Source organism: Euleptes europaea, chromosome 12 (assembly GCF_029931775.1).
Source record: "Euleptes europaea isolate rEulEur1 chromosome 12, rEulEur1.hap1, whole genome shotgun sequence".
Taxonomy (NCBI): domain Eukaryota; kingdom Metazoa; phylum Chordata; class Lepidosauria; order Squamata; family Sphaerodactylidae; genus Euleptes; species Euleptes europaea.
Window position 1 is genome coordinate 37186386 of NC_079323.1, and position 27171 is coordinate 37213556.

Consider the following 27171-nt stretch of genomic DNA (forward strand, 5'->3'; position numbering starts at 1 on the left):
TTTTATCAATAAATAAGATCATTATTAAGTATGATATCAAGTTTTATTCAGTGTACCTATAGTTTAAGACTTAAAACTTTAATTAAAGTTTATTAAGTTAATAAACAGTGTACCTATCTATATAGTTTAAGTTTAAGAAATTTGGCTCTCAAAAGAAATCTCAATCATTGTACTGTTGATATTTGGCTCTGCTGACTAATGAGTTTGCCGACCACTGGTCTAGCACCAGTAAATGTAGACTTCCTCCTCCCTGTGTGGGTGTTTATATGTTTTGTTTTAAGAAGAGTTGTTTTTTATACCCCACTTTTCTTTATCATAAGAAGTCTCAAAGCAGCTTACAATTGTTTGCCCCCCCACACACACACTCACACGACACCTTGTGAGGTAGGTGGGCTGAGAGACTTCTGAAAGAACTGTGACTAGCCCAAGGTCGCCCAGCAGGCTTCATGTGGAGTGGGGAATCAAACCCAGTTCTTCAGATTACAGTCCACTGCTCTTAACCACTACACCACACTGGCTTAAATTTACACATACACTAAATGCTGTTTTTAATTATTTAAATGTTTTAATATTTGACATGTTTTAATGTTCGCTGCCTTGAGGACCCTGAGATGGGTCAAATGACAGCATAGAAATGCTTTAAATAAATACACTGTGACCAGTTTAATTCATGGCATTACAAGTACCCCAGAGAACTGGCAAGTTGATTCCTCCTTTTCAGTAATCCCTTCTTTCATTTAAGGCTCAGGTGTACCATGTTTAAGGTCTGCAGCGATCTCCATGTACCTGTTTCTGCTGCATTTTCAGCTCTGTCTCTTTTTTCTTTTCACTAACAGATCATGGATAGTTTCAGACATTTGGCTTTCACTATGTACTGAAGCTATCAATGGGTCCTACAGCCCCATGCCAATCAAACAGAGGAGTACAGAAACATGAAGCGATTTTGCTCCATACTGCCTCTAGGGAACAACAGACTACACCAGTCACTTCGCCATTATGGAAGTAGGAATGGAACAGCACAACCACAATGCCCGCTTCGACAGGAACTACGCTATCTCTGCTACTATGAAGTTTTCATGCCCAGCGTCTTGACCACCGCTAGTGAACAAATTCCCCTTTTGATAGCGGCTGATGGAGCCTACCTAATACAATGCTGGTTTATGAAGACCTATGGAGGATATGGTGAGAGTTGTCAGACCTCCTTCCACTTTTAACTCTATGGGCATCATAATGGTAATTTCATCCAAGCCAAGCTCTGCTGGTGGCTCCTGATGGTGTGTGTGGCTTCCTGCTGCTGAGGAAATATCACCTTTATGCCACGTCTCCAAAGTGGCAACTGAAAAGAAGAAGTGGTAGGGGTTCATTGAATAAGCACCCCAGGATAAGCAGGAATGAAACTAGCAGTTAAAAGGACTCCTGTTCTGCTCAGGGGTACACTGCTTCCACAACACAACTAGGATATTTTAACAATGCTGATGCATAATCACACTGTATCATTATAGCACAGTAAAGTCAATATTCATTTCATTTCAAGCTGCATCAAGCAGGTGTTCTAGGTGTCCATCTTCCTCTGTATGTACTGGAGTCAAAGGCACCCAGGAGTCAAAGTGCCTTCAGGCAGTAGGAGGAGAGGGATGGGCTTCTGTTCATCCTATTGGAGAACAACGCCGGTCAAAGGGTGATGCACAACACCCACTGGGAGACCTCATCATTCTTCAGCACAGTGGCTATGACACATTTTTCCTCAGGATACCATTGGTGCAGTGCCCCATGCCCCTCTACATTCAAGAGAGTTAAGAGGGCCTTTTTTGAGGTGCTGGAAGACCCCCACCTCTGCAGGCCTTCCCACCCCACTTTCCGCTCCTGCAGAAACTGTGAGAATACATGTTACAACTCAAGCTGAACCCCAACTCAGTTGTTGCTTACAACAGGGCTATCTATCCTCTGTTAAGAGTACCAACAGACATTTTGCCACGCACAAGCACTTCCCCCCTAGTTTTTGAAGAATATTCTGAGATAGCTGAGGATATAATCAAGACGTTTATTTAAAATCACCGTATAACTACATATGACTATGCAAGGTTACAATACCAGCATATTTTTTCTAACTTTCTTCATCTGCTTTGCAGATCAGTTCCACTATGAATTGTTCTTATCAATCAGTTCTACATAATTCTAAGCATGGTTGGCCCAACAAAAGACAAAGACTGGATAACTTTGAAGAAGTAGAATTTAGCTAGCTTGTCATCATTCTGACAGAGCTCCGCCCTGGAACAAAATTTTATTTACCTAATTATCTGCCAATCTCACTGAGACTCAAAGCAAATTAGAGAATAGAAAAAATGCAAAACAAACAGTATGAAACATTAAAAATGCAATAAGAGTGGATTATAAAAATAGAAAGCAATGCAGTAAAATCAAGATACACATACAAAAAAAACAGTGCAGTAAACTACACTATTCCCTTTATAAAAGCACCTTCCTGAACTATTACATCTTACTACAGCCCTTCTCTTTATAAAAATTGTTTAGTCTATTCTCACAAAATAGACCCCTCTTATACACTTCCTGAAAATCCCTCTTTGGAGTCCTGATTGGTTAATATTCCACAGGTCCCAGTTGAAATAATCTTTACTTATATAACTTGTTTACCACTTAAAACCTACAAACAAGCATACCATTTAAATTCTCTTATCTTTATTTCACACCTTATAAAGAGAGCGAAGCTTACTTCCAAACCTCCTGAATTAATATTAATTGCATAAACATCCCATAATACTATGGGGCATACCATTCAGCATTACAGAAAAGCCAACTGTAAATGTGAATATAGTTAACAGTACAGCCTTCCATAGGAGCAGTGCAATCCAGGGCGGGGGGAGGGGAATGCTTTGCAACTGGGGATGGCGCAGCAAGAGTGCAGTAGAGCAGCCTCCATTGTGGATAGATGCGCTGTGGCTAGCTCTGAAACGGCAGTGAAACCATACAACCTCAGAAGCCAGGATGCCAGCGCAGTAGCACCGGGGCACAGCTGGAGGCCCGTCAGTCAAAAGAAGAGTTGGTTTTTATATGCCGACTTTCTCTACCACTTAAGGCAGAATCAAACCGGTGTTCAATCATCTTCCCTTCCCCTCCTACAACAGACACCCTGTGAGATAGGTGGGGATGAGAGAGCTCTAACAGAGCTGTGACTTGCCCAAGGTCACCCAGCTGGCTTCATGTATAGGGGTGAGGAAACCAACCCAGTCCACCAGATTAGCCTCTGCCACTCATGTGGAGGAGTGGGGAATCAAACCCAGTTCTCCAGATCAGAGTCCACTGCTCCAAACCACCGCTCTTAACCACTACACCTTGCTGGCTCTCAGGGCGGCAGGCAGCCACCATGGGGCTGGAGGAAAGGCAAGATGGGGAGGGAGTAGGCAAAGGAGACAGTAGGGTAGGTCCACCCCCTCCCAGCCCTGAAGGGGGCAACAAGGCGAAAGAATGGGCAGGAAACCCCCAGGGGTGCCCACGACCCCCCCCCCCAAGACCAGGGGATCGTGGCTGTCTAACACCAGCAACCTTACAAGCAGTGTGGCAGGCATGGAGGGATGGCCCCGCGAAAGCACACTACATGCTGGTCATGATCCTTCATCGTTTACTGTGGACGCAACCCCCAAATCCGCAGTCAACCCTGAAACATGAGATGGCAAACTGAGCTGGGTAGAACCCATGGAGACAACGGGGAGTGGAACAGTTGAGGTGCGGGAGAGTGGCAAGGTGTCAATGGCAACCTCAGTGGTCCAAGGGGCATCTATGCTGGCGAGGGTGACCCCTTAGAAGAGGTTGAGGCACCGGTGCTAGTGGAGAGGTGGGTGCAGCTGGTGCAGGGGCTTGCAGAGAGCAAGACAGGTCACCCAAGACCACCTCCACCCGCAGCTGACCCTCACCGACACCCCGCACCACGGTGAGCAAAGCCTTAAGGTGGCCTAACGCAAGGGCACCAGCAGGTGTGGACATGGCAGACTCGGAAGCTTCGACGGCTGACACCTCCATTGGCCCCAACTCAGGGAGAAGAGGGATAGATGGGTCCAGCGCTGGTATTGGGTCCTCATGGGAAAAACTAGGCCATGGGGAGGGGGGACCGGTGTCGCACCCAGGGTCTGGGCCTCCGTCGTCTGGTGAGGGCAGCTGGCTGTTAAGGCTGGGACACATTTCTTGAGCCAGTCCCGTTCACCCACGAAGATGGGTCCACGAGGAAACCATCACACACACTGGCATCTGCGTGGGGAGAAAGGGGGTCACAGTCAGCAGGGGCAGGAGGCTGGCCCCAGGCGGAGAAGGCCACTGGTCCCACTCACCACGGAGGACTTTGATGCCATGACCACCGACCACAACAGTGGGGATGATGCTCCACATGACATCGGGTCCAGCCAGACCACCCCTGAGTGCCTGCTCGTAGGGCGTCCCTGCGGCCATCAGGCTCCGCACCCTTTTCCTTGCCCAGTAGAATGAGTCATTCCAGCGCTCCATGCAGGATGCCGCGGTACAGCCAGTATGGCCCAACAGTGACACCCTCTCAGCGGCCATATACCAGAAGGCAAAGTGACAGGCTGTCACAGTGACCCATCAGTTCAGAAGCATACAGAGTTTTCCCTTTACATTATTTTAGTCCCTTGAGCCCCATGGGAAGGTCATTCCTGGAGTTGCAAGATCTCTGCAGATGAAGAGCCATGTGGGTCAGTGGGGCAAAGTGAGGAAGAGGCAAGGGGATGGTCTCAACCTCTTTCCTTGGCAGGGCTATGATTGCGGAAGAAGCAAGACAAGAGATTTCACCTCTTGTCCTTCCCAGTTCCAGCCCCCCAACCCAGAAAGGCATTTCTGTGTGGATCCTGCAACCATGGGAATGGTTTTTCCTGGGGGTCAGAAGTGGTTGCAAGAAAAAGAGAAGAATGCGGGGAAATTCTGAATTCTGGTTGCAGTTCCACGGTGTCCTGAACTTTTTGACACTCCTCAACCCTCCCAGACAAGCCTTTATGATACACCTCCAATGCCAGCTAGTTAGCTGGCTGCAGTCATTATTTTAAAATAAAGAAAAAACTCAGAAAACTGGGGGGAGGGAATAGGAAAGAGAAAGAATCACAGAGTAAAAAAGAATCACAGAGATTTTAAGGTTTTTTAAAACAGTAAATTGACTTAATTACAAATTTCAAAAAATGGAACCTACAATGGTGCACCGGACAAAAGGCACCTGTGAGGCCTCGAGTGCAAGGAAGGGCCCTAGCAGGAACCCCCACGATAACTAATTTGTAAGCGGGACATTGTGCGAACACCACCAGCAGCCTCCTTTTGGTGACTAGTTAACTTTTTGACCCTTTGGCTTTTGTGCTCTAGCGTTATAACGCAGAAAATGCAGTTGTATTAAATTAGAAACTGGACTATATTTTGATGTATTGAAGCATTCTTATGTTATAACATATTAACAGTTACAGAGCAACCCTGAAGGGGGGGAGAGTAGTTGGAGGGTTCCCGGGAAAGCGCAGCATGCATGGCCAAAAATACAAGAAAAAAAGGTAATTTCTAAAAATACCCATGAAACTCCTCCATAGTTTCATGGGGCTAAACCTGCCTTTTTGCTGGCGCAATTTTGCACAGGCTAAAGGGCATTCCAGGGGTAAAAGGGCTTTGGGAGATGACTAAAATCAGCTCCGCCCCTGGGAACGCCCACTTTGATGCCCGCGCAAGCACCTGTGCCAGAGAAACGCTGCTGGTGAGGCTGCGCTGGCGCCCACGGATCACATTGCTGTGCGACTCCCCAACAGCCGCATCTTTACGCTTGAGACAGCATAAGTCCCCATCTGGAAGGCGCAAGCGGTACTTATGCTGCCGCAGAGATCACCGCATCTCCTAAGGTGCTTCGGGGGGGGGGGGCTTCAGGACTGCACAGTTCGATTTTTTTTTCAAAAGCCCCCATAAAGCCATCCCAGTGGCACAGCAAGAAGAAGAAAATGTCTGGAGCATGGTGGAAGCATAGTGCCTGTGATAGTCTGATGGTGGGGTAGTAGGGATGATGTGGGTGGAATCAATACAATGTGGGAAAATACACTTTCCTTCCACACAAAGCAGTAAACCTGGAAACAGGATGATATGAGCGCAGTGTCATCTAGTTGCTTCCAAAAAACCACTCTGTTTTTAAACCCATAGTGCAGAAAAACTTGTGAGAAAGCAGAGCAGGTGGGAATGTGTCCCCCGACCCCACATTATGCTGAGGTCTGAATCAGGCAGAAGCAGAGGCACTTGTGATACACCCAAAAACCCCTCACTAAATTTTCCACTACATTCAATGGAACAGTAAGAGTTGGTGGAGCAAACAAATTAATGGTGGGAATCAAGACAAAATTTGTGCCCCCTGCCTAACTATTAGACTCAAAATCGCTTATGGATGACAGTTTAAAAGAACCAGACCCAGTACTTAATACAGAAGAAAAAGACCAATAACTTACTTGTTACTTGTTTAAGTTCAATTGTAGTTACTCCTTCGCGGTTTGATTCTACTACTTCACAGCTGTAGTTTCCTGGAATCGCCTCGTTCCTTGACAGAGTGAGTGAAGCAATGCCGATGGCCAGCTTTGGCAGACACGCAAATTCCGCAGACTGAAAAGTGCTGTTTTTGTTAATTTTCACTGGTTGTTCAAATCCATCAAAAGCAAAAAAATCGTATCCATCTAATTTCCACCTAATAAACATTTGTCGAGTATTATTTAGTTGTAGGTTAGTTACTATGCAAGGTATGACGACACTTGAATTACACCTGTCCATTAGAACAACTGGGAACTTTTGAAACAGCAACTGGGCAGAACCTGGAAAAAGAAAAAGAAAAAGATGTGTTGCTAATTATCTTAAATCTGTGAGTAAAGGAAGGCTATGCTTCAAAGTTTTGATTTTTGAACTATCTATTGAGAACTATTCTGTCCCCCAAGTCCACAAGACTTATTTAAGAGTGCTACTTGATCACTTGATGGCTTGTTTCTCTATCTGCTGAAACAGTGAAAATCTAGGACTGAAGATTGTACTTATTATCCCATCAGTGGACTTGCCTCAGAATAACATCTAAATGGCAACAGCAGAAGAGACCAAAGCCAGTTATAAGTTCTTTTCCCGTCTGATTATTTGAAATTCTTTGGTATCAGCTTGCATAAATTTGTTGCAACTGCTTATAAGAACATAAGAAAAGCCCTGCTGGATCAGACCAAGGCCCATCAAGTCCAGCAGTCTGTTCACACAGTGGCCAACCAGGTGCCTCTAGGAAGCCCCCAAAGAAGACGACTGCAGTAGCGCCATCCTGCCTGTGTTCCACAGCACCTAATCTAACAGGCATGCTCCTTCGATCCTAGAGAGAATAGGTATGCATCATGACTAGTATCCATTTTAACTAGTAGCCATGAATACCCCTTTCCTCCATGAACATGTCCACTCCCCTCTTAAAGCCTTCCAAGTTGGCAGCCATCACCACATCCTAGGGCAAGAAGTTCTTCAATTTATCTATGCGTTGTGTGAAAAAAATACTTCCTTTTATCTGTTTTGAATCTCTCACCCTCCAGCTTCAGCAGATGACCCCACATTCTAGTATTATGGGAGAGGTGCTTGTTGTCGGTTGTTGGTGACTGTTGTCAGCCACACTGCAATTGAGTGTATTCAGCAGAAAGACATGGTAGAAATATTCCCCCACAAAAAAATTAAAACTGCTTTGTGTAAGTATTATTAAGCCACCTTCAGCATGCCATTAAGGTGAGATATAAACAAATAAGTCGGTTTTATTTAACATTCCCTGCTTACTGAAATCAGCCAATATAAACCAACTACACCATTTTTTAAAGCATCTGCATTTCAGAGGTTTGAATTTCACAGCACTTATTAATTAATTTATTTGTGTTACTGGGCTTTGTAGGACTAAGCCCTAAGTGGTCTGAGACCACTGTATCTGTGGGACTGCCTCTCCCAATATATCCCTCAGAGAGCATTACACTCTGCTGGTACCAACTTATTCGAGAACCCTGGTCTAAAAACGGTTCAGCTGGTCTCAACCAGAGCCAGGGCTTTTTCAGCCCCGGCCCCAGCCTGGTGAAGCTTTCTATCAAATGAGACCCAGGCCACGGGGGATTTTACCCAGTTCCACAGGGCCTGTAAGACAGAGATGTTCCGCCAGGCCAATGGTTGAGGGCAGTGATGAGAAGACAAGCAGAGCTTGTTCCTTTCTTCCCTTGTTCCTTTCTTCCCCCTTTCTTTTCCTGGGTCCTTTCTCTTAAATTTTCCTTAAATTTCTTCCCTTAATTTCTCCGTCTCCATCCCCCTCCCTCCCCAGGATTGTGGGACATCAGAAAAGAGGCATGGAGGCACAAACACCCTAGATAGAAGAAGAAGAGGAAGAGTTGGTTTTTATATGCCGACTTCCTCTACTACTTAAGGAAGAATCAAACTGGCTTACATTCACCTTCCCTTCCCTACAACAGACACCCTGTGAAGTAGGTGGGGCTGAAAGAGGAAGAGAGCTGTGACTAGCCCAAGGTCACCCAGCTGGTTTCACAGTAGGAGTGGGGGAAAGCAACCAGATTATAGTCCACCGCTAATGTGGAAGAGTGGGGAATCAAACCCAGTTCTCCAGATTATAGTCCACCGCTCCAAATCACTGCTCTTAATCATCACACTACGCTGGCTCTCATCCTCCCTAAATGTGGGGACTTGGTGCCACTGGGGTAGCATTGTATTTATGGAATTTTAAAATGGCTATACTATATTGTGTGTGTATATATAAAACAGAATAGTAATTGTTGTTTTTATTTGCTCTTAGCTACCCTGAGCCCAGTTTGCAGGGGAAGGGCGGGATACAAATAATTGTTTTTATTATTATTATCATTAAGTGCTCTAAGAGAACTTGTGTGTGTGTGTGTGTGAAGTGCTGTCAAGTAGCAGCCGACTTATGGCGACCTCTTTTGGGGTTTTCATGGCAAGAGACTAACAGAGATGGTTTGCCAGTGCCTTCCTCTGCACAGCAACCCTGGTATTCCTTGGTGGTCTCCCATCCAAATACTAACTAACGAGATCAGGCTAGCCTGGGCCATCCAGGTCAGGGCAAGAGAACTTATAAGCAATGATAAACTTTTGAGCCCCAGATTTCTAACACAGGCCCTTACTTACGTTTCCCAATGTTTTTATTCCCCAAGACACAGCCATTTTGAAACCAACTATCTTGCCTCTCACCTGTCCTAAAAGCCCTATCTGGAAATCTGAAAAGGTGCAAGTCAATAAACATCTGAAAGCTCCTAAAAATATCCGCTTGAGCATTAGAAAAATATTTTTTTGTGAATCTTAGCTCATTTCTCAGTTACAATGCAATCCTACGCAGAGTCATTCCTATCAAAACCAGTGGCCTTGTAGTGACCCACATGCTAACCCCTGCAACTCTGTACCCCCATCTGTAGGGGTGAGATGGCTGGCCTGTAGGTGGTGGTACCTCGCCTGTAGGGAATGCCCTCTTCCTTGAGGCCCATCTAGTGCCTACCCTACTCTCTTCTCATTGTCAGGCCAAAACATTAATTTTTAGTCAGGCTATTTATTATCCAAGGGTTTGATCTTTTAAATTATTTAACTGTTTTTTACAAGCCACTTTTAGCCTAAGGACTGTTAGGAGGACCATTTAGCCTGCCACATGTGTTGAGCCCCAGATTTCTAGCACTCTAACACAGGCATTTCTTTATGTAGTCTCCTAATGTTTTAATTTACCCAAGATACAGCTGGGTTCCCCCCCCCTTTTTTTTTGCTTCTGGGCTGCATTGCCTGGTTTTTAATGGATGCTATTTTTAAAGAGTTTACATTTTTATAACTCACCCTGTTTTATTTTGTCAGCCAGCTCTGAAGAAGCATCTTATAAACGTTTCAAATAAATCAAACACAAAGCATTTTGGGGCAGTAACAGTATAATAAACACGAATTAGTAAAGAACAGCCCTGGCTAGCCTGATCTGGTCAGATCTCAGAAGCTAAGCAGGGTCAGCCCTGGTTAGTATTTGGATGGGAGACCACCAAGGAATACCAGGGTTGCTGTGCAGAGGAAGGCACTGGCAAACCACCTCTGTTAGTCTCTTGCCACGAAAATCCCCAAAAGGGGGTCGCCATAAGTCGACTTGACGGCACTTTACACACACACACACACACACACAGTAAAGAACATCATTTCTAGCACAGTGACGTGATGTGAAGGTGTCCACCCCTGCAGCTGTCATACGCCAGAGCTTCAACGCACACTGGTCCCACCCCATCACCCACTGGGCTGCCGAGCTGATTCTAAGGCCAACGTGGCTCATTCATGCCTGCACAACAGGCAGGGGAGCATCCCAGAAGAAAGCCGGCTCTCTTCGAAGCGGGGCGCCGTCCCCACTTCGCCTTTAGCAACCCGGGACCATTTATGCAGGGGAGGTTTTGCCTTGGATTTGCCTCTCTACAGATGCATATTTTCCCCATCCGAATTCTCAAAACTCTGCACGGGGGCTTATTGTTGAGTTTTGAGAATAGGGATGGGGAGAAAGTGCATCTAAAGAGTGGCAAATCCAAGGCAAAACCTCCCATGCATCAATGGCACCGCGGAGATCCGACAAAGTTGCTGGAAACATGTGTCCCGAAGTGTGCATAATTATTTTTAATTATTTGAAAAAAACAACCCCCCACCTAACAAGAGCCAAACCAACAGATGGATCATATGCACTGTCATAATTCTTAGGTGGGTTCTCGAAAGGGAAACAGCCATCAGCAGCACCCATCCATAGCAGCAGAAGAGGCACGGGTTCGCCACGCAACCAACCCCCAGCCGTCAACACGGCCAGCAGGTGGGCGAGCGGGAGGAAGCCGGAGCCGAGCACCTCCAATGCCTCCCTCCCTGCGTTTCCAGGCGCCGCCCCAGCCAAATCCTCACACACACACCCCACGGGTCCCACACAAGCCTGCCGTCCTTTTTGCCGCTGTGGCCATTTATTCATGGGAGGTTTAGCCTTGGATTTGCCACCCTTTAGACGCACTTTGCCCCCATCCGTATTTTCAAAACTCAACAATAAGCCCCCATGAAGAGTTTTGAGAATTCGGATGGGGAAAATGTGCATCTATAGAGTGGCACATCGGTTTTGCCTTGGATTTGCCACTCTATAGAGGCACATTTCCCCCAGCCAAAATCTCAAAACTCTGCATGGGGGGGGGCTTATTGTCGAGTTCGGTTTTGCCTTGGATTTGCCACTGTATAGAGGCACATTTTCCCCAGCCAAATTCTCAAAACTCTGCATGGCGGCTTATTTACCCTTGCCAGATGCCAGGTCCTACCTTCGGCTGTTTTAGAAGGGAAATCTAAAGGGGCTTATTGTCGAGTTCTGTTTTGCCTTGGATTTGCCACTCTATAGATGCACATTTTCCCCATCTGAATTCTCAAAAGTCTGCACGGGGGGGGGGGTTATTGTCGAGTTGTTTTGCCTTGGATTTGCCCCTCTCTAGAGGCACATTTCCCCCATCCGAACCCTCAAAACTCTGCACGGGGGGGGGGGCTTATTGTTGAGTTCTGAAAATATGGACGGGGGGGGGCAAAGTGAGCCTAAAGGGTGGCAAATCCAAGGCAAAACCTCCCCTCGGGGAATCCTGCAGCGAAGCTCACGGGGAGCAGCAGGCGTCCTGCAGGAAGGCAATCCGAAAACGGGCTGCGCTCGAAGGGAGGGAGGGAGGGACCGGGGGGGGGGGGTCGGAAGCGGCACCAGGCGTTGCGCACTCGCACGGGACAAGGCAGGCGCCCCTCCGCGGCGCCGGGGCGGGCTCGCGCCGCCTTCCCCCCACCCCCCCTGAATATATCCGAAGCGCCTCGACCCCAGAGGGCTGCTGGGCTCGGCCCCACAGCCTCCCCCCCCCCGGCCACCCCGGTGACCCCTAATTACGCGAAGAGGGAGGAGGAGGAGAGGGAGGCACAAGTGGCGCGCCGCCTCTCCAAAAGCGCCTCGAGACCCCCGCTGGCGCTCTGCATGAAGGAATGAAGGAAGGAATGAATGAAGGACGGGCGGGGGGGGGGTTGGAGCGCGTGGAGGGGGGGGAGAGGGCAACGACCCCGGAGGGAAAGGGGGAGGAGGGACTCACCAGCGCCCAAGGTGCCCAGCAGCACCCACCAGACTCGCAGCGCCCACATGTCCAAGCCGGGGGTCGGTTGGTTGAGTGGGTGGGCGAGTGGGTGGGTGGGGGAGCCGCTCTCGGCCGCGCTGAGCCTCTCGCGCACCGAAGGACGCAGGAGGAGGAGGAGGCGGCGGAGGGGGGGGGTGAAGCGGAGCCGCCCAACCCGCAGCCTGACGAGCTTCCGCCGCTGCTCCCTCCAGCCGCAGCGAGCGGGGCGGGGCCACGCCCGGCTTTCGCTTTCGCTCCACGCCGCGGGGGGGGGAGAGGAGGAGGAGGAGGCGGGGCTTCCGCGGAGAGGCTTCCGCGCGCTTCGGCAGGGAGGAGGGGCGGCGGCGGCGAGGGCTCGTGCCGGGGCGGTTGGGGCGCGGCCGGTTCTCCCCTGCCGGAGGGGACGTTCGAACCGGGGCGCGCGCGCGCTCGCCCCCTCCCTCGCCCTCTCCCTCTCTCTCTTGCCGTTGACGCATGGGAGCTTTCGCCTTTGGGGTTGGCCGCTCTTTAGAGGCGCTTTCTCCCTATCCCTGTTCTCCAAGCTCAACAATAAGCTTCCCCCTCCCCCCGTGCAGAGTTTGGAGAATTCGGGTGGGGAAAAAGTGCATCTAGAGAGGGGCCAATCCAAGGCAAAACCTCTGGCCGTTGATTCATGGAAGGTTTTGCCTTGGATTGGCCCCTCTCTAGATGCACTTTTCCAGATATGGAAAGTTTTGCATTGGATTTGCCACTCTATAGATGCATATTTTCTCTCTGGCCATTTATTCATGGAAGGGTTTGCACTGGATTTGCCACTCTATGGATGCACATTTTCAGATATGGAAGGTTTTGCATTGGATTTGCCCCTCTATAGATGCGCATTTTCAGATATGGAAGGTTTTGCATTGGATTTGCCACTATAGATGCGCATTTCCAGATATGGAAAGTTTTGCATTGGATTTGCCACTCTAGATGCACATTTCCAGATATGGAAAGTTTTGCATTGGATTTGCCACTCTATAGATGCGCATTTTCAGATATGGAAGGTTTTGCATTGGATTTGCCACTCTATAGATCCACATTTTCAGATATGGAAAGTTTTGCAGTGGATTTGCCTCTCTACAGATGCACATTTTCCCCATCCGAATTCTCCAAATGCTACATGGAGGAGTTTGAAGAGACACTGTCCTTTAGTGTTACTCCTCTGAAGATGCTTTCCACAGCTGCTGGCAAAACATCAGGAAAGAAAATACCAAGACCACGGTTACACAGCCCAGATAACCTACAAGAACCAAAGCTACATGGGGGCTTGTTTTTGAGTTTTGAGAATTTGGATAAGGAAAATGTGCATCTAGAGAACAGCAGATCCAAGGCAAAACCTCCCATGCATAAATGGCCTCAGTGTGTTGTGCACGGGAGGTTTTGCCTTGGATTTGCTGCTCTGCAGATGCACATTTTCCCCATCCGAATTCTCCAAACTCTACATGGGGGCTTGTTTTTGAGTGTTGAGAATTTGGTTGAGGAAAATGTACATCTAGAGATCAGCAGATCCGAGGCCAAACCTCCCATGCATAAATGGCCCAAGGGCCATTGAGCAAAACACGGTCTGAGCCTCGCCTGCTTCGCGGGGATGTTGTCAATAAAGGGACTGTGCGTCTGGCCAGAGTTGCACGGAAATCATAACATGGCAACCTGTGTTTCTTCGACGCGCTTCTGAATCTCGCAGTGGTGCCACCCTGTGCCATTTTATTACTCCTTCGAAAGGGGATCGACAGTCTGGCTTTCGCGTTATTTCAAGGCTCCAACGTTTCCCCTCAGATCTGACAGCCCCCTTCTCCACTGCTGCCTTATGCTTGATTCATCTTTCATAAAGTTTTAATAAACGGTGCCTTTGAAATATTTGAAGCAAAGCTAATGCCGATTTTTATGCGGGTGTCAAATCTAAATTAATTTAGGGGATCGGAACATCAGGATAGCATTTTTTAATTCACCTGCACGTCTCTTAGAGATGTATTACGTTATTAAAATAACACAAATCTACTAGAGGTGACTAGGGATGCTGTGCAGACAAGTAGAGACTGCCAGGCATCTTCTGCAGGCTAGGGGCTCCATTCAGGTCCAGTAACGTAAAAAATGCTTGGATTGCTCCATCCAGGGCCTTTGGAAGATTCACATGGATGAAAATAACAGTTTACAGCCAATAAGTAAACTAATCAAATGCCGTGCTGAATAAAACCACCTTCAGCTGCCTTCCAAAGATCGAAAGTAAGGAGGACAGGATACTTCCCTGGGGGAGGTTATACCAAAATCACGGCCTGTAAACAAAAAGGCGCTCTCTTCTGTACCCACCCGATGAGCTTCTTTGGTCAATGGGACAGTCAGGAGGGCCCCTCCCTGTGATCTTAATTACCAGACACAAACCTATGGGAGAAGACAGTCCTTCAGATACCCCGGTCCCAAGTCATGTAGGGTTTTAAAGGACAGAACCAATACCTCGAATTGGGCTCAGGCTCAGATTGTTAGCCAATGTAATTGCTGGGGGTCACATTCTCACCAGCAGTCTAATTGCCATCTTCTGCACTAGCTGCAGCTTCAGAATGCTCTTCAGGGTAGCCCCAAGTAGAGCATACTGCAATAGTCATAAAATCACAGCGTTGGAAGGGGCCATACCTGCCATTTAGTTCAACCCCCTGTTTAACGCAGGATCAAGCTAGAGTAGAGGTTCCCAAACTGTGCTCCAAAGAGCACTTGGTGCTCTGTGAAACATCTAGTGCTCCATGAAGAGATTAGAAAGAAAAATACTACTGTCATTCAGTTTAGTATATAGGTGCTAGGTGAAAATCAGTGCTCCGTGATGAATTTCTTCCCTGAAAAGTGCTCCATGACTCAAAAAGTTTGGGAAACTCTGGCCTAGAGCATCCCTAACAGGTGCTTGTCCAGCCTCTGTTTAAAGATTGCCAATGAGGGGGAGCTCACCACCTCCCTAGGTAGCTGATTCCGCTGTTGAACAACTCTTACTGTAAAAAAAAGAAATCCCTAATATCCAGTCGGGACCTTTCCGCCCAGATGTTGAACTATACTTTAGATGGGGATCCTTCAGTATGTGATGCCTGGAGCAATTCCCCTGTGCCTCTTCTAAAATGCCTGCTCCCGTCTCTATGCTTCTCATTTTACTTATTTTTCTTTAAAATGTGCATCCCACCACTCAACCTAAAAGGTCTCCAAGATATCTGCAAATAACTATTCAAATTATAACTAGTAGTAAAGGCACTATCAAAAATTATCAACAATCCTTTTAATTTTACAAAGTAACAGCTGGACAGAAAAACCATAATACAAGAGAAGCTAGTTTAAAATACTACGTGTTAAATAAGAGGAGCAGGGTACTATGTATATTAAAAGACTGTGACACCAGTCCACCACTGGGAGAACAAGAACTTGTTATCTTTGCACCTAAAACTCAAACGTGGATAGCAGTGGGTAGAGTAAGCTGCAACAGAAATACCACTACAAAGAAGGCTCTGCCTGTAGTAACCATTTGGAAGATAGAGCACACAGAACTGGAGTTGTTTTATTAAAAACTCTCTGAGCCCAGCTTCAATATACAATAAATGTACAGGACAGATGTATGAACTAGTGGGCTAATAAAACTTCATGTGGACAAACTGCTTTTTGTGTTCTTATATACTTTCCATTCCAACTGGTTTTGCAGTTTCTCATAGAGCTTCAAGTTGTACTCTGGAAAAAAAAAAGTGGATCGACTTCCTAGAAGCGTGAACAGCATTCCTGCAGTAGATATGACCATTTTGGCATGACTGTAGTAGATAACCTCTATCACATGGGTTCTCAACAAGGGGGGAATTCCCCCTGGGGGGGAATTTTAGGGATCCAGGGGGGGGGGAATTGGGACCACTATTCAGCAAAGTGAGATGTCCTGTAGATTATGTACAATCTGTAAAATTGCAGTTTGTTTTTAATAACTGTTAGACTATCTTGGGAAGGGGGAAATTATATTCTGAACAATAGTGAAAGGGGGGAATGGAGCAAAAAAGATTGAGAATCACTGCTCTATCCGCAGTGAATTTCTGTGTGAAACTGTTCTAAAGTGAGTCCATGTAATCCTTGTAAAGCCTGTACAATTTTATTTTAAAATTAAATTGATTGGACCAGAAGTTGCTGCTGTAAATCCAGTGCAGACCTGTGCAAATTACCATGTGTAAGCCCTTTAAATTCTAAAATAAGAAAATGTGTTTCTTGTACTTTTAGATCTATGCAGTCACCTAAGAAAAGTACACTACATGTTTCTAAAATGTTATCCAGAGCACGAGGGGATTAGTCTTCGCATGGTTATGCAAATGTGATTCAGTAGTTTCTGTTCCAAGTATCTGCACAACATTTTCTTCTCCTAAGCTATATGGCTTAATATATGCTTCATATTCCTGCCAATTCACTCATAAGACTTGTCTCAGTATGTGGCAACTCAGAGAAAAAGCTAGATCATGCAGAGTTTAGTTACTTCAAAAGCATGCCGAACCAATAATGTACATGTTCTGCACAAGCAGAATTCCACCCACAATGGACCAATTGATTTCTCAGTCAATTCAATGTCTGGAATTACTTCTCAGTGGCAGAAGAAGTAAGATGTTAACATGAGCTGGCATTTTCTCACAGATGCCATGGCTAAGGTGGTTGTGTGAATTATGCCTTCAAAGTCCTGGCCTGTGCTCATTTACCTGCTTTGCATGATCATACTTTGCATGCCATTCAGATTTCCATTTTGCTACAGAAGAGAAGTAGCTTGGCCTCACAACTGATGCATGGTTTCAAGAAAACAGGTAGCACTCCAATATCTGACACTGCTGCATTATAATCAAATTATAAAATGTATACAAGAATCTATTGAATAAATTTATGTTACAAAGTTCAGAAAATGGCCTCCAATGTCCTGAAAATGATTATAGGGTTGTGTGGCTAAACAGCAAAGTCATGTTCATTTTACAGTCTTCTAACATTCAGAAAATCCTGTTGCCATACACTCAAGGCCATGTCCCACCAGTCTGAAATTTACCACCAAGAAACGTCTTTGAGAGCCAATGTGGATTTCAGGGGAATGTGGTATAAAATTACACTTTTGTAGAAGTTTTTAAAAATCACCTTGATCCTAAAAGTCTACAAATTTGTGATCAGCTTCTTTGTAGACCCCAAACTCCTACTATGTACAAATACTCCAGAATCTTGTCAAAACTAGTTTGGGGACAATCCATTGCATGTTAATAAAGTCACAAGGTGTTTATTTTTGTTTATTTTTAAGAGAAGATTCTAAATTTTTTTAAAAAACTTTCAGTCTAAGATGCTGACATTGCAATTGTAGGGACACTTTCCTGAGAGTAAACCCACTTAATCTGAGTAGGATTCTGAATAGAATCATAAAATCATTTTGGAAGGGGCTGTACAGGCCATCTGGTCAAACCCCTGCTTAATTCAGGATCAGCCTAGAGCATCCCTGACAAGTGTTTGTCCAGCCTCTACTTAAAGACTGCCAGCGAGGGGAAGCTCACCACCTCCCTAAGAAGCTGATTCCACTGTTGAACAACTTTTACTGTAAAAAAATTTTTTTTCTAGCCGGTACCTTTAGCCGGTACCTTTCTGCCCGTAATTTAAACCCATTATTGTGAGTCTTATCCTCTGCTGCCAACAGAAACAGCTCCCTGCCCTCCTCTAAGTGACAGCCCTTCAAATACTTAAAGAGAGCAATCATTCCCCCTCAACCTCCTCTTCTCCAGACTAAACATTCCCACATCCTCATCCTTGTAGGGCTTGGTCTTCAGGCCCATGAGCATCCTTTTTGCTCTCCTCTGTACCCGCTCCATTCTGTCCGCATCCTTTTTTAAATGAGGCCTCTGGAACTGCACACAATACTCTAGGTGTGGCCTGACCAATGCAGTGTACAGCGGAGCTATGACATTTTGCGATTTGGATATTATGCCTCTGTTGATACACCCCAGATCGTATCAGCCTTTTTTGTCACTGCATCACACTGGCTGCTCATATTTAACCTACGGTAAACCCATACTCCAAGATTCTGTTCACACACAGAAGTGTATCCCCCATCCAGTATGCATGTTCCTCATGTTTGTTACCCAGATGTAGATCTTGGCACTTATCCTTGTGGAAGTGCATCTTTTTCACATTTGCCCACTTTTCCAGTGTGTTCAGATCTCGTTGAATTCTATTGCTATCTTCTGGGGTGTTTGCTGCTCCTCCCAATTAGGTGTCATCTGCAAATTTAATGAGTAGTCCCTCCACACCCTCATCCACATCTTTTATAAAAAATATTGAGGAGTACTGGGCTCAGAACAGCCCTGTAGCACCCTACCTCTCACCATTCATATGAAATGCCATTGACAATTACTCTTTGAGCGCGGTTCTCCAACCAGTTCCTATCCACCTAACTATCCTAGAGTCCACTCCACAGTCCTCTAGTTTACCCATGAGAATATCACGGGGAACCCTGTCAAAAGCTTTGCTGAAATCCAGGTAAACAACATTGACAGCATTCCCTTGATCCAGTAAGCTTGTCACTTGATCAAAGAAGGAAACAAGGTTGGTCTGGTAGGACCTGTTGGGGACAAATCTGTGCTGACTTGGATCACCAAGTTGTCCTTCAGATTTTCACAGATTGATCTCTTTAAAATCTGCTCTAGTATCTTCCCTGGGACAGAGGCCAAACTGAGTGACCTGTAGTTTCCTGGGTCATCCTTTCTTTTTTTAAAATTGGGATAACATTCGCCCTCTTCCAGTCTTGTGGCACATCCTCCATCCTCCAAGAGGTCTAGAAGATGATGAACAAAGGCACTGCAAGTTCTCTAGAAAGTTCTCACTCTTTGGTGCATAACATCCAGTCCAGGGGATTTGTACTCATCCAATGCAAACCAGGTGCTTCTCAACTACCTCTCTGCCCATGTCAACCAGCAGCCCGGATACTGTGCCTTCCATCTCTAGATGAGCCTGTTCTCTTCAGGGAAAAAACTGAGGCAAAATAGGCACTGAGCCTTCCTGCTTCCTCTCTGTCCTCTGTCAGAGTTTCACCATTTCCACCCAACAGTGGGCCTATTGCCTCTTTTATCTTGCATTTGCTCCTCACATATCTGGAGAAGCTTTTCTTGTTGTAGTGAGCCACCCTGGCTAGCCTCAGCTCACTGTGAGCTTGGCCTCTCTGTTGGCTGGCATACAGTGCCCAGCAATCCATAGATACTCTTCTTTAGAGGTATGTCCTTGCCTCCATTTCTTGAACATTTCCTTTTTCTCCCTTAGCTCATTATGGAGTTCTCTGTTCATCCACATTGGTTTCTTGGATCCCCTACTATGTTTCCCTCTTGTTGGAATAGCAAGGGCTTGAGCTTGCAAGAGCTCTTCTTTTAGTCCACCCTTCACTTGCTCCTTTCCCTTCCAGCAGTCTTGCCCATGGAATGATTCTCATCAGGCCTCTGGGTTTATTAAAATCTGCCCTACCAAAATCTAACAGACGCATGTGGCTACGAACGTCCTTGGTCCCCCACAGCAAAAGGCATTATAGTAGACCCAGTTTAAGATTGGCCTCGAATTTTCTCATGCTCCTACCCACCCCTACCTCCCCACCCCCACACAAATTGCAAGCTAAGGCTGCACCAGGAACAAATGCACCATGGTGGCAGAACAGACATTGTGCAGTCTGACAACTTGTGTTCACAACAAGCTCCAAGCAGCTATACTTCCCCTTACTCTTTTCGTCCCGTGTTTTCATAAAGATTTGGTTATATGTCAAAATTAATGACATGGACTGCCAGCTGGAAGGAAAAGAAACAATGCCAATTTGGGGGGGGGAATCGAAAAGGGCAAGCAATAGAATGGAACCTAAGTAATAAACGGGACACAAAATGTCTGTGTTAAGTGACAACATTTGCGATTCCAGTTAAGCAATGCAAGTCTGAGCTGGGCGGGAGATGCTTCCTGTCCCCACTCCCATCCTCAGCTGATGCCTCTTTGCCCCTTGACCCTAGATTAATTATGTTTTCTGCCTGAGAAGTCATGAAGCACTCAGACATCTTTCAGTGATCATGGTTCCCTACAGCAATTCCACCCAGCTGGCTGTAAAAAGGGCAGGCATTGGAATGGGAAAGCCGTGCGAGGGGGAGGGCTGTCGCTACACAACCAGTCTCCTCTTGGCAGTGGGAATCAAAAAGCACTCATTTATAGCCAACAGAGTAAAGCTGGAAAAAAAAGGAACACAGGCAACACAAGGAAGAAAACTCTCAATTCAGTCCTCGAGATAATGACTGAATAGAAAGAGACACAGGCTGGATGTTTGCAGCGACGTTGGACTTATGCGCCGTCACACACTATGCAGTCTATGTTAGATAACAGTGCAAGCTACCTCCGTGCGGCTGAGTCCAAAGAGCTGCAGCTGCAGCACACCCACTCATATTTTTGCTGCCAAGGCAGCTCTCAGAGCACACCCACTCCCTGCTGCCTAGCACACCCACCCTTTGCTACAAGCTACAGCAGCACGTACACCCAACACAGCTCCTGAGGTTGCCTCTTCAAAGGGATTGCTCCTTAGCAAGACAGCTGCGCAATACATTTGTACCAGAGAAATTAGTGGCCATTATAAACCTATACAGAAGTCCGCATTAGCCATCGAACGCCATTGCTGTGAGTATAATTCAAGGGCAAAGATCCATATTTGCAATCTGGATATTTCTAGGTTCCTTAAACTTTCTTTGATTGCTTTCTTCGGCTCTCTTTGATGGCTTGCAGCGCCAGCTATAGCAGGTGTACTTGCCCGTAGGGCTACTGCTGTTCAGTGTGACAGCTCAGGATTTTAAGGGTGCTTCCACACAAATGGTGTTGTGCTTTCATACCTGCAAATCACAGTTTTAGGAGGGGGTTATTCCCATTACAGGATCAGAATGGAAGTCAGAGCTCCTATCATATCAAAACACTGACAGCAACTCTAAACACCCACAATAAAACAAACCAATTTAATGAGGTATTTTCCTGTAGCAATTTCTTGTTTGAGTCCTTTATTTTCCCTGGAGAAAAATGATTTCCCCTGAGTGCCTATGATTCAGTTCTTTGGTAAAGCAGACTAAAATGTCCTCAATGCCTTGTGCTAGATCTGCACCCTGCAACCAAGGGCCAACCTGACCTAAACTCTGACATGATTGTATTTATTATACTTGTGGAGTTCAACTGTAGTTCAGCCATACAACTGCACCTTTAAAAGGGGGAGTATACAAGAGCTGTTAGACTGAATGTGCAGACATTCATAAATCAACAGATTATAAACATCATATGGAACAGTGTTACCTTCCCATCAATCTACATCATACAGTGAGAATCATAGAATCATAGTGTTGGAAGGGACCGCCAGGGTCATCTAGTCCAACCCCCTGCATAATGCAGGAAATTCACAACTACCTCCCCCACATCCCCCCACTGACCCATACCCCATGCCCAGAAGATAGCCAAGTTTATAAGGTACTAATAAACTAGTCACATCAATTCCTGATTCCAACTACGTTGGTGTGATAGAAGAACACCAAGACTGACTTTTCTGTACTGAAGCTGAAGATCACTACAAAGGTCATGTGTTCTGTAAATAGCAAACTGAGAACCTAGTGTCAGCCACGTTAAACATTACATTTTCCCTTGTCCTTCCACGCAAAATTTTGTTGTAAAACAAATTGCTAAGGAGAAAGATAAAAGACAGTAAAGAATAGACTTAAAGGCAGCCAGGAACTTCTCCTGCCCAGTGTACCAGATTTTCACCTCCTTTCATTTTCCTTGTTCTGTTGGTGGAGAAGAAAATACAACAGGCAGAGAGCAGCTGTACTCACGTGGTGCGTAAAACTTAGCTAGGCTCTGAGAGAAGAAGAGGGGACATTTCTCTTTTTGAATATATATCCTTCTTTCAAAGAGAAAGGCTATGAAAGGAGCAGGACAAGAAATGGAAAAGGATGTGGTCAAGGAATCTGTGCCACGCAGTTTTATTCATTCATATCACAGAAGTACCTAAGGGCAAGCCTTCAGCCAGAGAGAGACTTCACAAGCTCTAGCAACTGATGGATGACAACCGGTACAATTGTATTGTGTTAAGCAAGCAAGCTTTCGCTCCAGGATTAAAAAATACAGAATAATGGAGTTGTCTGCGTAAGATCACTTCCTACGAACTGAACTTGAATACATATCAGTTTTCTTTGTAAAGGTTTTCAAAGTTCAAATCCAAGAGCAACTGCTGAGAAGTTGGGTTTGTTGTTGTTGGTGTAGAAAAAGAATGTTCTGGGTTCCTTTCCTACACAGCGTTGGTTCCTGTTGGCAGTCCTTCTCTGCAGTGCTTATAGTTTCTTTACATTGATTTTAAAGGCACTTTTTTGTTTCTGACCTGAGATTCCCGAGAACTGAAGTAATTTGTTATCTGCAGGCACGATTGCAGGAGTCTGAGAGGTCAGCAGCAGTGTTCCAGCAGATCACAATGGGCTGAGATGATTTTAATTGGACAAGATTCTGCTGAAGAAAGGTTGGCAAGAGACTGGTGCCCTGCTGGTCTCATCTGCTGCCAGCTTCCTGCTCTGCTAATGCCTCACCAAGGAAGGCAATCAAAAGGCAGCTGCATGTTACTGTTTCTCAGGCATTTCTTCCCTCGGTGACATCCTTGAGAGCTCATCAATTTCAGATGCTGCCCCATCATCCAGGGTTTATCATTCCACTCCCGACCTGCTTGTTTTTGAGAATATGGTGGGATGGGTGTGGGGAGCGGGATGGGTATTTTTGTACATAAACAGCATGCGAATATTATAAAACACATTTATTTTTGAAGAATCCCTATGTCGGTACCTACCACTCTGCGAATACAAGCTGGTATTTTTTTTACAAAACGACACCCTTTGTGGCTCTCTTCCATGTACTGTTCATCATTTATAACCCAGACAAACAGAAGTTCTCAGCTTTATGGAGAGACGTTGAGCAAATGACTCTATTAAAGATAGCAAGGCATTCCGATGCTATGGATACGATTTAAGACAGATGGAGGGGTAGGGCCTGTGAATGGTGTGTGTGTGTGTGTGTGTGTGTGTTTGTATGTGTCAGTTCATGCATGCCTAGGTACAGCTATTTGCTGATTAAAATCACTTAGATTTTTTTGGGGGATAAGCATTGGCAGCTACACCCACGGAAATCACTCCCAGCTGGTTTCTCCTCCACACAACCTTCTCTAGTCATGCATGTACTTGGAAGTGACTGTATGGATCAGTTTCTGAGTAGATTCTGCCCTTAGCAAATCAGCCTTCTCCGGAGACCTTGGCATCCCACAGCTACAGTTTTAAAAAATAACAACAAAAGCCTGCGTCGCCTGTACAGGCCCACACACACAAAAAAAACCCAGCGCCATTCCTTTTGCCGTATTGACACAAGGCATGAAATGAAACCAGAGCATGTTTCTGTTTTTCCTCTGCTATAGCAAGAAGAGAGGTGCTCAGCTGGCGCAAGCAAGAGCCAACATGCACCCCTCTGTGTTAACATTTCTCAGCCAAAAGCTCATTGTTTGGAAATCAAAGGAGCCTGCTATTATTCTGGAGCCTAGGATATACTCAAGAAGTCAAGTTTGCCAAACACTCAAAGAACACCATATCTTCTCTGAAGAGCTCACACACAAGAACTCATAATGATGATGATAATAATAAGGGTTTCTTCCTGAGCAGTGGAGAAAACTACTTTACAAGGAAACATGGGGTTACTCGTCATGCAAAAGAGATTAAGTACCTATATACTGAAAAAAAAGTGTTGCTATGATGCCTATTCTTCCAAGTGCTGGTTGCTCTGGGTTACTTTTTGCTTTAGTTCCTCCTGGGGCCCAAAAGGCAATATGTGTGCTAGGTCTTTGGTCAGAGACAGCTGAGAAACTAGCCAGCCTTAACTGAGTGTAGCGGTGATTGTCATCATTCCATTCCCCTCACCCAACTTACTAGCGTCTCCTTCTGGTCAGGCCTGATGCAGATATAGGCATGCCTGTTAGAACCCCTAGACATCTTCACTTCTGGCAAGATGTACACTTTAACAATGTTTTGGGTTCATTTAGGGTTGGCAGCATTCAGCTGGTGGCTGGAGATCTCCCACTATTACAACTGATTTCCAGGCGACAGAGATCAGCTCACCTGGAGAAAATGGCTACTTTGGAAGGTGGACTCTATGGCATTATACCCCTTTGAAGTCCTTCTCCTTCCCAAACCCTGCCCTCCTCAGGCTCCACCCCCAAAATCTCCTGGTATTTCCCAACTCGGCAACCCTGGATTCGTTGTGGGTCTCCTACACAAGTGATACTATCAGAGAATGTGTGCTTCCATTTTAATCCATTTTAATCTTTTACTAAAGCATAACTATTTTGCATCTTTGGGATTGACTAACATTACAACTACATAGATAATTAAGGGACAGCAATTATATGAATCCATAAAAGTATCTTACCCAAAGGTAGGCAGGACAGAAGCAAGGAGACCCTTCTGAGAAGAAGCTCCTGCTCAGTTCACCTTCCCATATTTATAGGTTTTTTAAAATAATCTCTTAACAATAGCCTGCTGTCCCATGTGATAAGGGCAAACAATCTAGGCTAACTAATTAACTTATAACTTCAAACATCATAAGAAGTTATCTATGTGTGTGTAAAGTGCCGTCAAGTAGCAGCTGATTTATGGCGACCCAGCAAGGGGTTTTCAAGGCAAGCGAAAAGCAGAGGTGGTTTGCCATGGCCTTCCTCTGCAAGTCTTTCTTGGTGGTCTCCCTTCCAAATACAGAACCTGCTTCACTTCCAAGATCTCCTCCAAAGTTATCCATACTTGAAACATAATTTGTTAAAAGATACAAATGGGTTTGTCTCTTATAGGACTGCCCTGTATGCTCTGGCAGCAAAGAAAATAAGGGCCAATATGGCTTATAAGGAAGTAGATCCTCCAAGTTGATTTTAATGGTCGCTAGGTCCCATTGGCCGATTGGGACACCACCACAATTTTAAGCTATTATTTTTGTTGTTTTGTATGCATCGATTTAGCAAAGTTTTATTATGTATATTAATTATTAAAACAGTAAACTATTAATCTAATATTTTATTATGTATTTGTGGTGTCCTTGATATGTTTGTAATGGCCTATGGCTAAATGCAAATAAAACCATTCACTATATGCAATTGTTATTTCATTCTTGCTATTGTTCATCTTAACAAAGTCTGTTTACAGAGGGTGATTACAAGTTTCTCATACATATGAATATCTTTTGGCCCTCAGCCAAACACCCCAAGGGGGTGGGTTACTTCTTTGTTTCTTGCCATTGTCCAAGACCCCAAGGAACTGGGGTCATGGTACTTCCAGCCCTATTTGGCTGACTGGTGTCAGAAGGTGGTGCTGGAGGACACCCTGTGACAGATGGTTTCAAGTCCCACCCTTCAGGAGCCTCAGCTGATCACTTTTACTGATCAGTTTTATTGCAGGCCAACTGACAAGAAGAGTCCCTCAATCTTCTTTACTACTGTCATTGACCAGCATTACAAACAATAGACAATTAAATCCAATTACACAAAAACTTATGAAAATAATTTAAAATATGACCTTTTAAAAAGAGTTGGGTTTTGTTTGGTTTTGGTGAGAGAAGGGTTAGGAGGTCTACTGGTTAAGCAGGGAGTCCATTAGGGGCTTCAGATATTTTAAAGGTAGGTAGTGTGTGGCGCAGAGTGGTAAGCTACAGTACTGCAGTCCCAAGCTCTGCTCACGACCTGAGTTCGATCCCGACGGAAGTTCGTTTCAGGTAGCCGGCTCAAGGTTGACTCAGCCTTCCATCCTTCCAAGGTCGGTAAAATGAGTACCCAGCTTGCTGGGGGTAAAGGGAAGACGACTGGGGAAGGCACTGGCAAACCATCCCGTAAACAAAGTCTGCCTAGGAAACATCGGCATGTGGCATCACCCCATGGGTCAGGAATGATCTGGTGCTTGCACAGGGGACCTTTACCTTTAGTGTGTGGGTGCTGTTCCTGTCAATCAAACAACAAGCCTGTTTTGTAATTGTTACTGTTTCTCAGGCCCATCTCTCCAGTAATTTTGTTACTGTAGCACCAAGAGGGCTGGGCAAAGGAAAACAAAGAAACAACCAAGCCATGCATACCACTGGAATAAAACCTGTTTTTGAGTTGTTTTATCACCTATTGTGTGGTTCCTTCAAGCCAAAAATCCCCTCATTATAAGCCAAGTGAATGCCAGATAGCACCCTGAGTCCAGGCATTGCGCTCATTGAGAACTAGAAGTCTGAGCAGTCCCAAAAGCCACAATTATAAAAATAAAAGTTTTTTTTTTAAAGTTTGTAGGGTGTGGAATGTAAGTCCCTAGTTTCTAGGTCTGGAGATGTAGTCACACACGCTACCATCCAGAAATATACATGTGTTAATATCAGGATTTGATGCTTTCTATCCTGCATATCCTTTCAGCTAATGGTAGCATTTCCTCTATTGCAATGTTCCTTCCTCTTATGCAAGATGCTCTTCCACTGTAGCAAAACACTGCTAGTAGTGGGAAAGATCCATGAGTCAGAATGTTGTAATGCAAATGATGATTTTCAGAACTTACTACATACTAAATTGCAGATTATGTACCAAAGAAAAAAAAATGTAAATCTACTTGCTCAGCAGATACAACAGGATATGTGCTTCATTTGTAGGTGCACATTTTGCACAGACTTGGCAAGTTGGCCAAGACTGAGAGGAAAGAGATCTCAAGATCATTGTGGGTAGCTTGATGAAAATGTCAACAGTGTCCCACAGTGGTAAAAAAAAGTCAAAGTCTGCACTGAGACGATTAGGAAAGGGCTTGAAAACAAACTGACGTTTCCATTTGATACCTAGTGCCAGCTTGGTCCCCGTGGGAACTCCCGCAGCACTTTAGTCCAGCAGATGAAGCAGTCCGTTTGTGTAGATCAATGGTGCAGCCTCACTTGGAATACTGTGTATAATTCTGGTGGC

At 45.5% G+C, this 27171-nt stretch overlaps 2 protein-coding genes across 2 annotated transcripts in view; both read right to left on the reverse strand.

Annotated features, from left to right (window-relative positions):
- CD47 (CD47 molecule) overlaps positions 1–12187 on the reverse strand; it is a 52728-nt gene extending 40541 nt beyond the window's left edge. Inside the window, exons 1-2 of the mRNA XM_056858549.1 lie at positions 12138–12187; positions 6483–6839 (exon numbers count right to left, since the gene is read on the reverse strand). Coding sequence (XP_056714527.1) covers positions 6483–6839; positions 12138–12186 — 406 coding nt within the window. The 5' untranslated portion in view covers position 12187. The remainder of the gene's footprint in view (positions 1–6482; positions 6840–12137) is intronic.
- The window catches only part of MYH15 (myosin heavy chain 15), a 307159-nt gene that overhangs the window by 74595 nt on the left and 205393 nt on the right, over positions 1–27171 (reverse strand). The gene's annotated exons all lie outside the window — the stretch shown is intronic.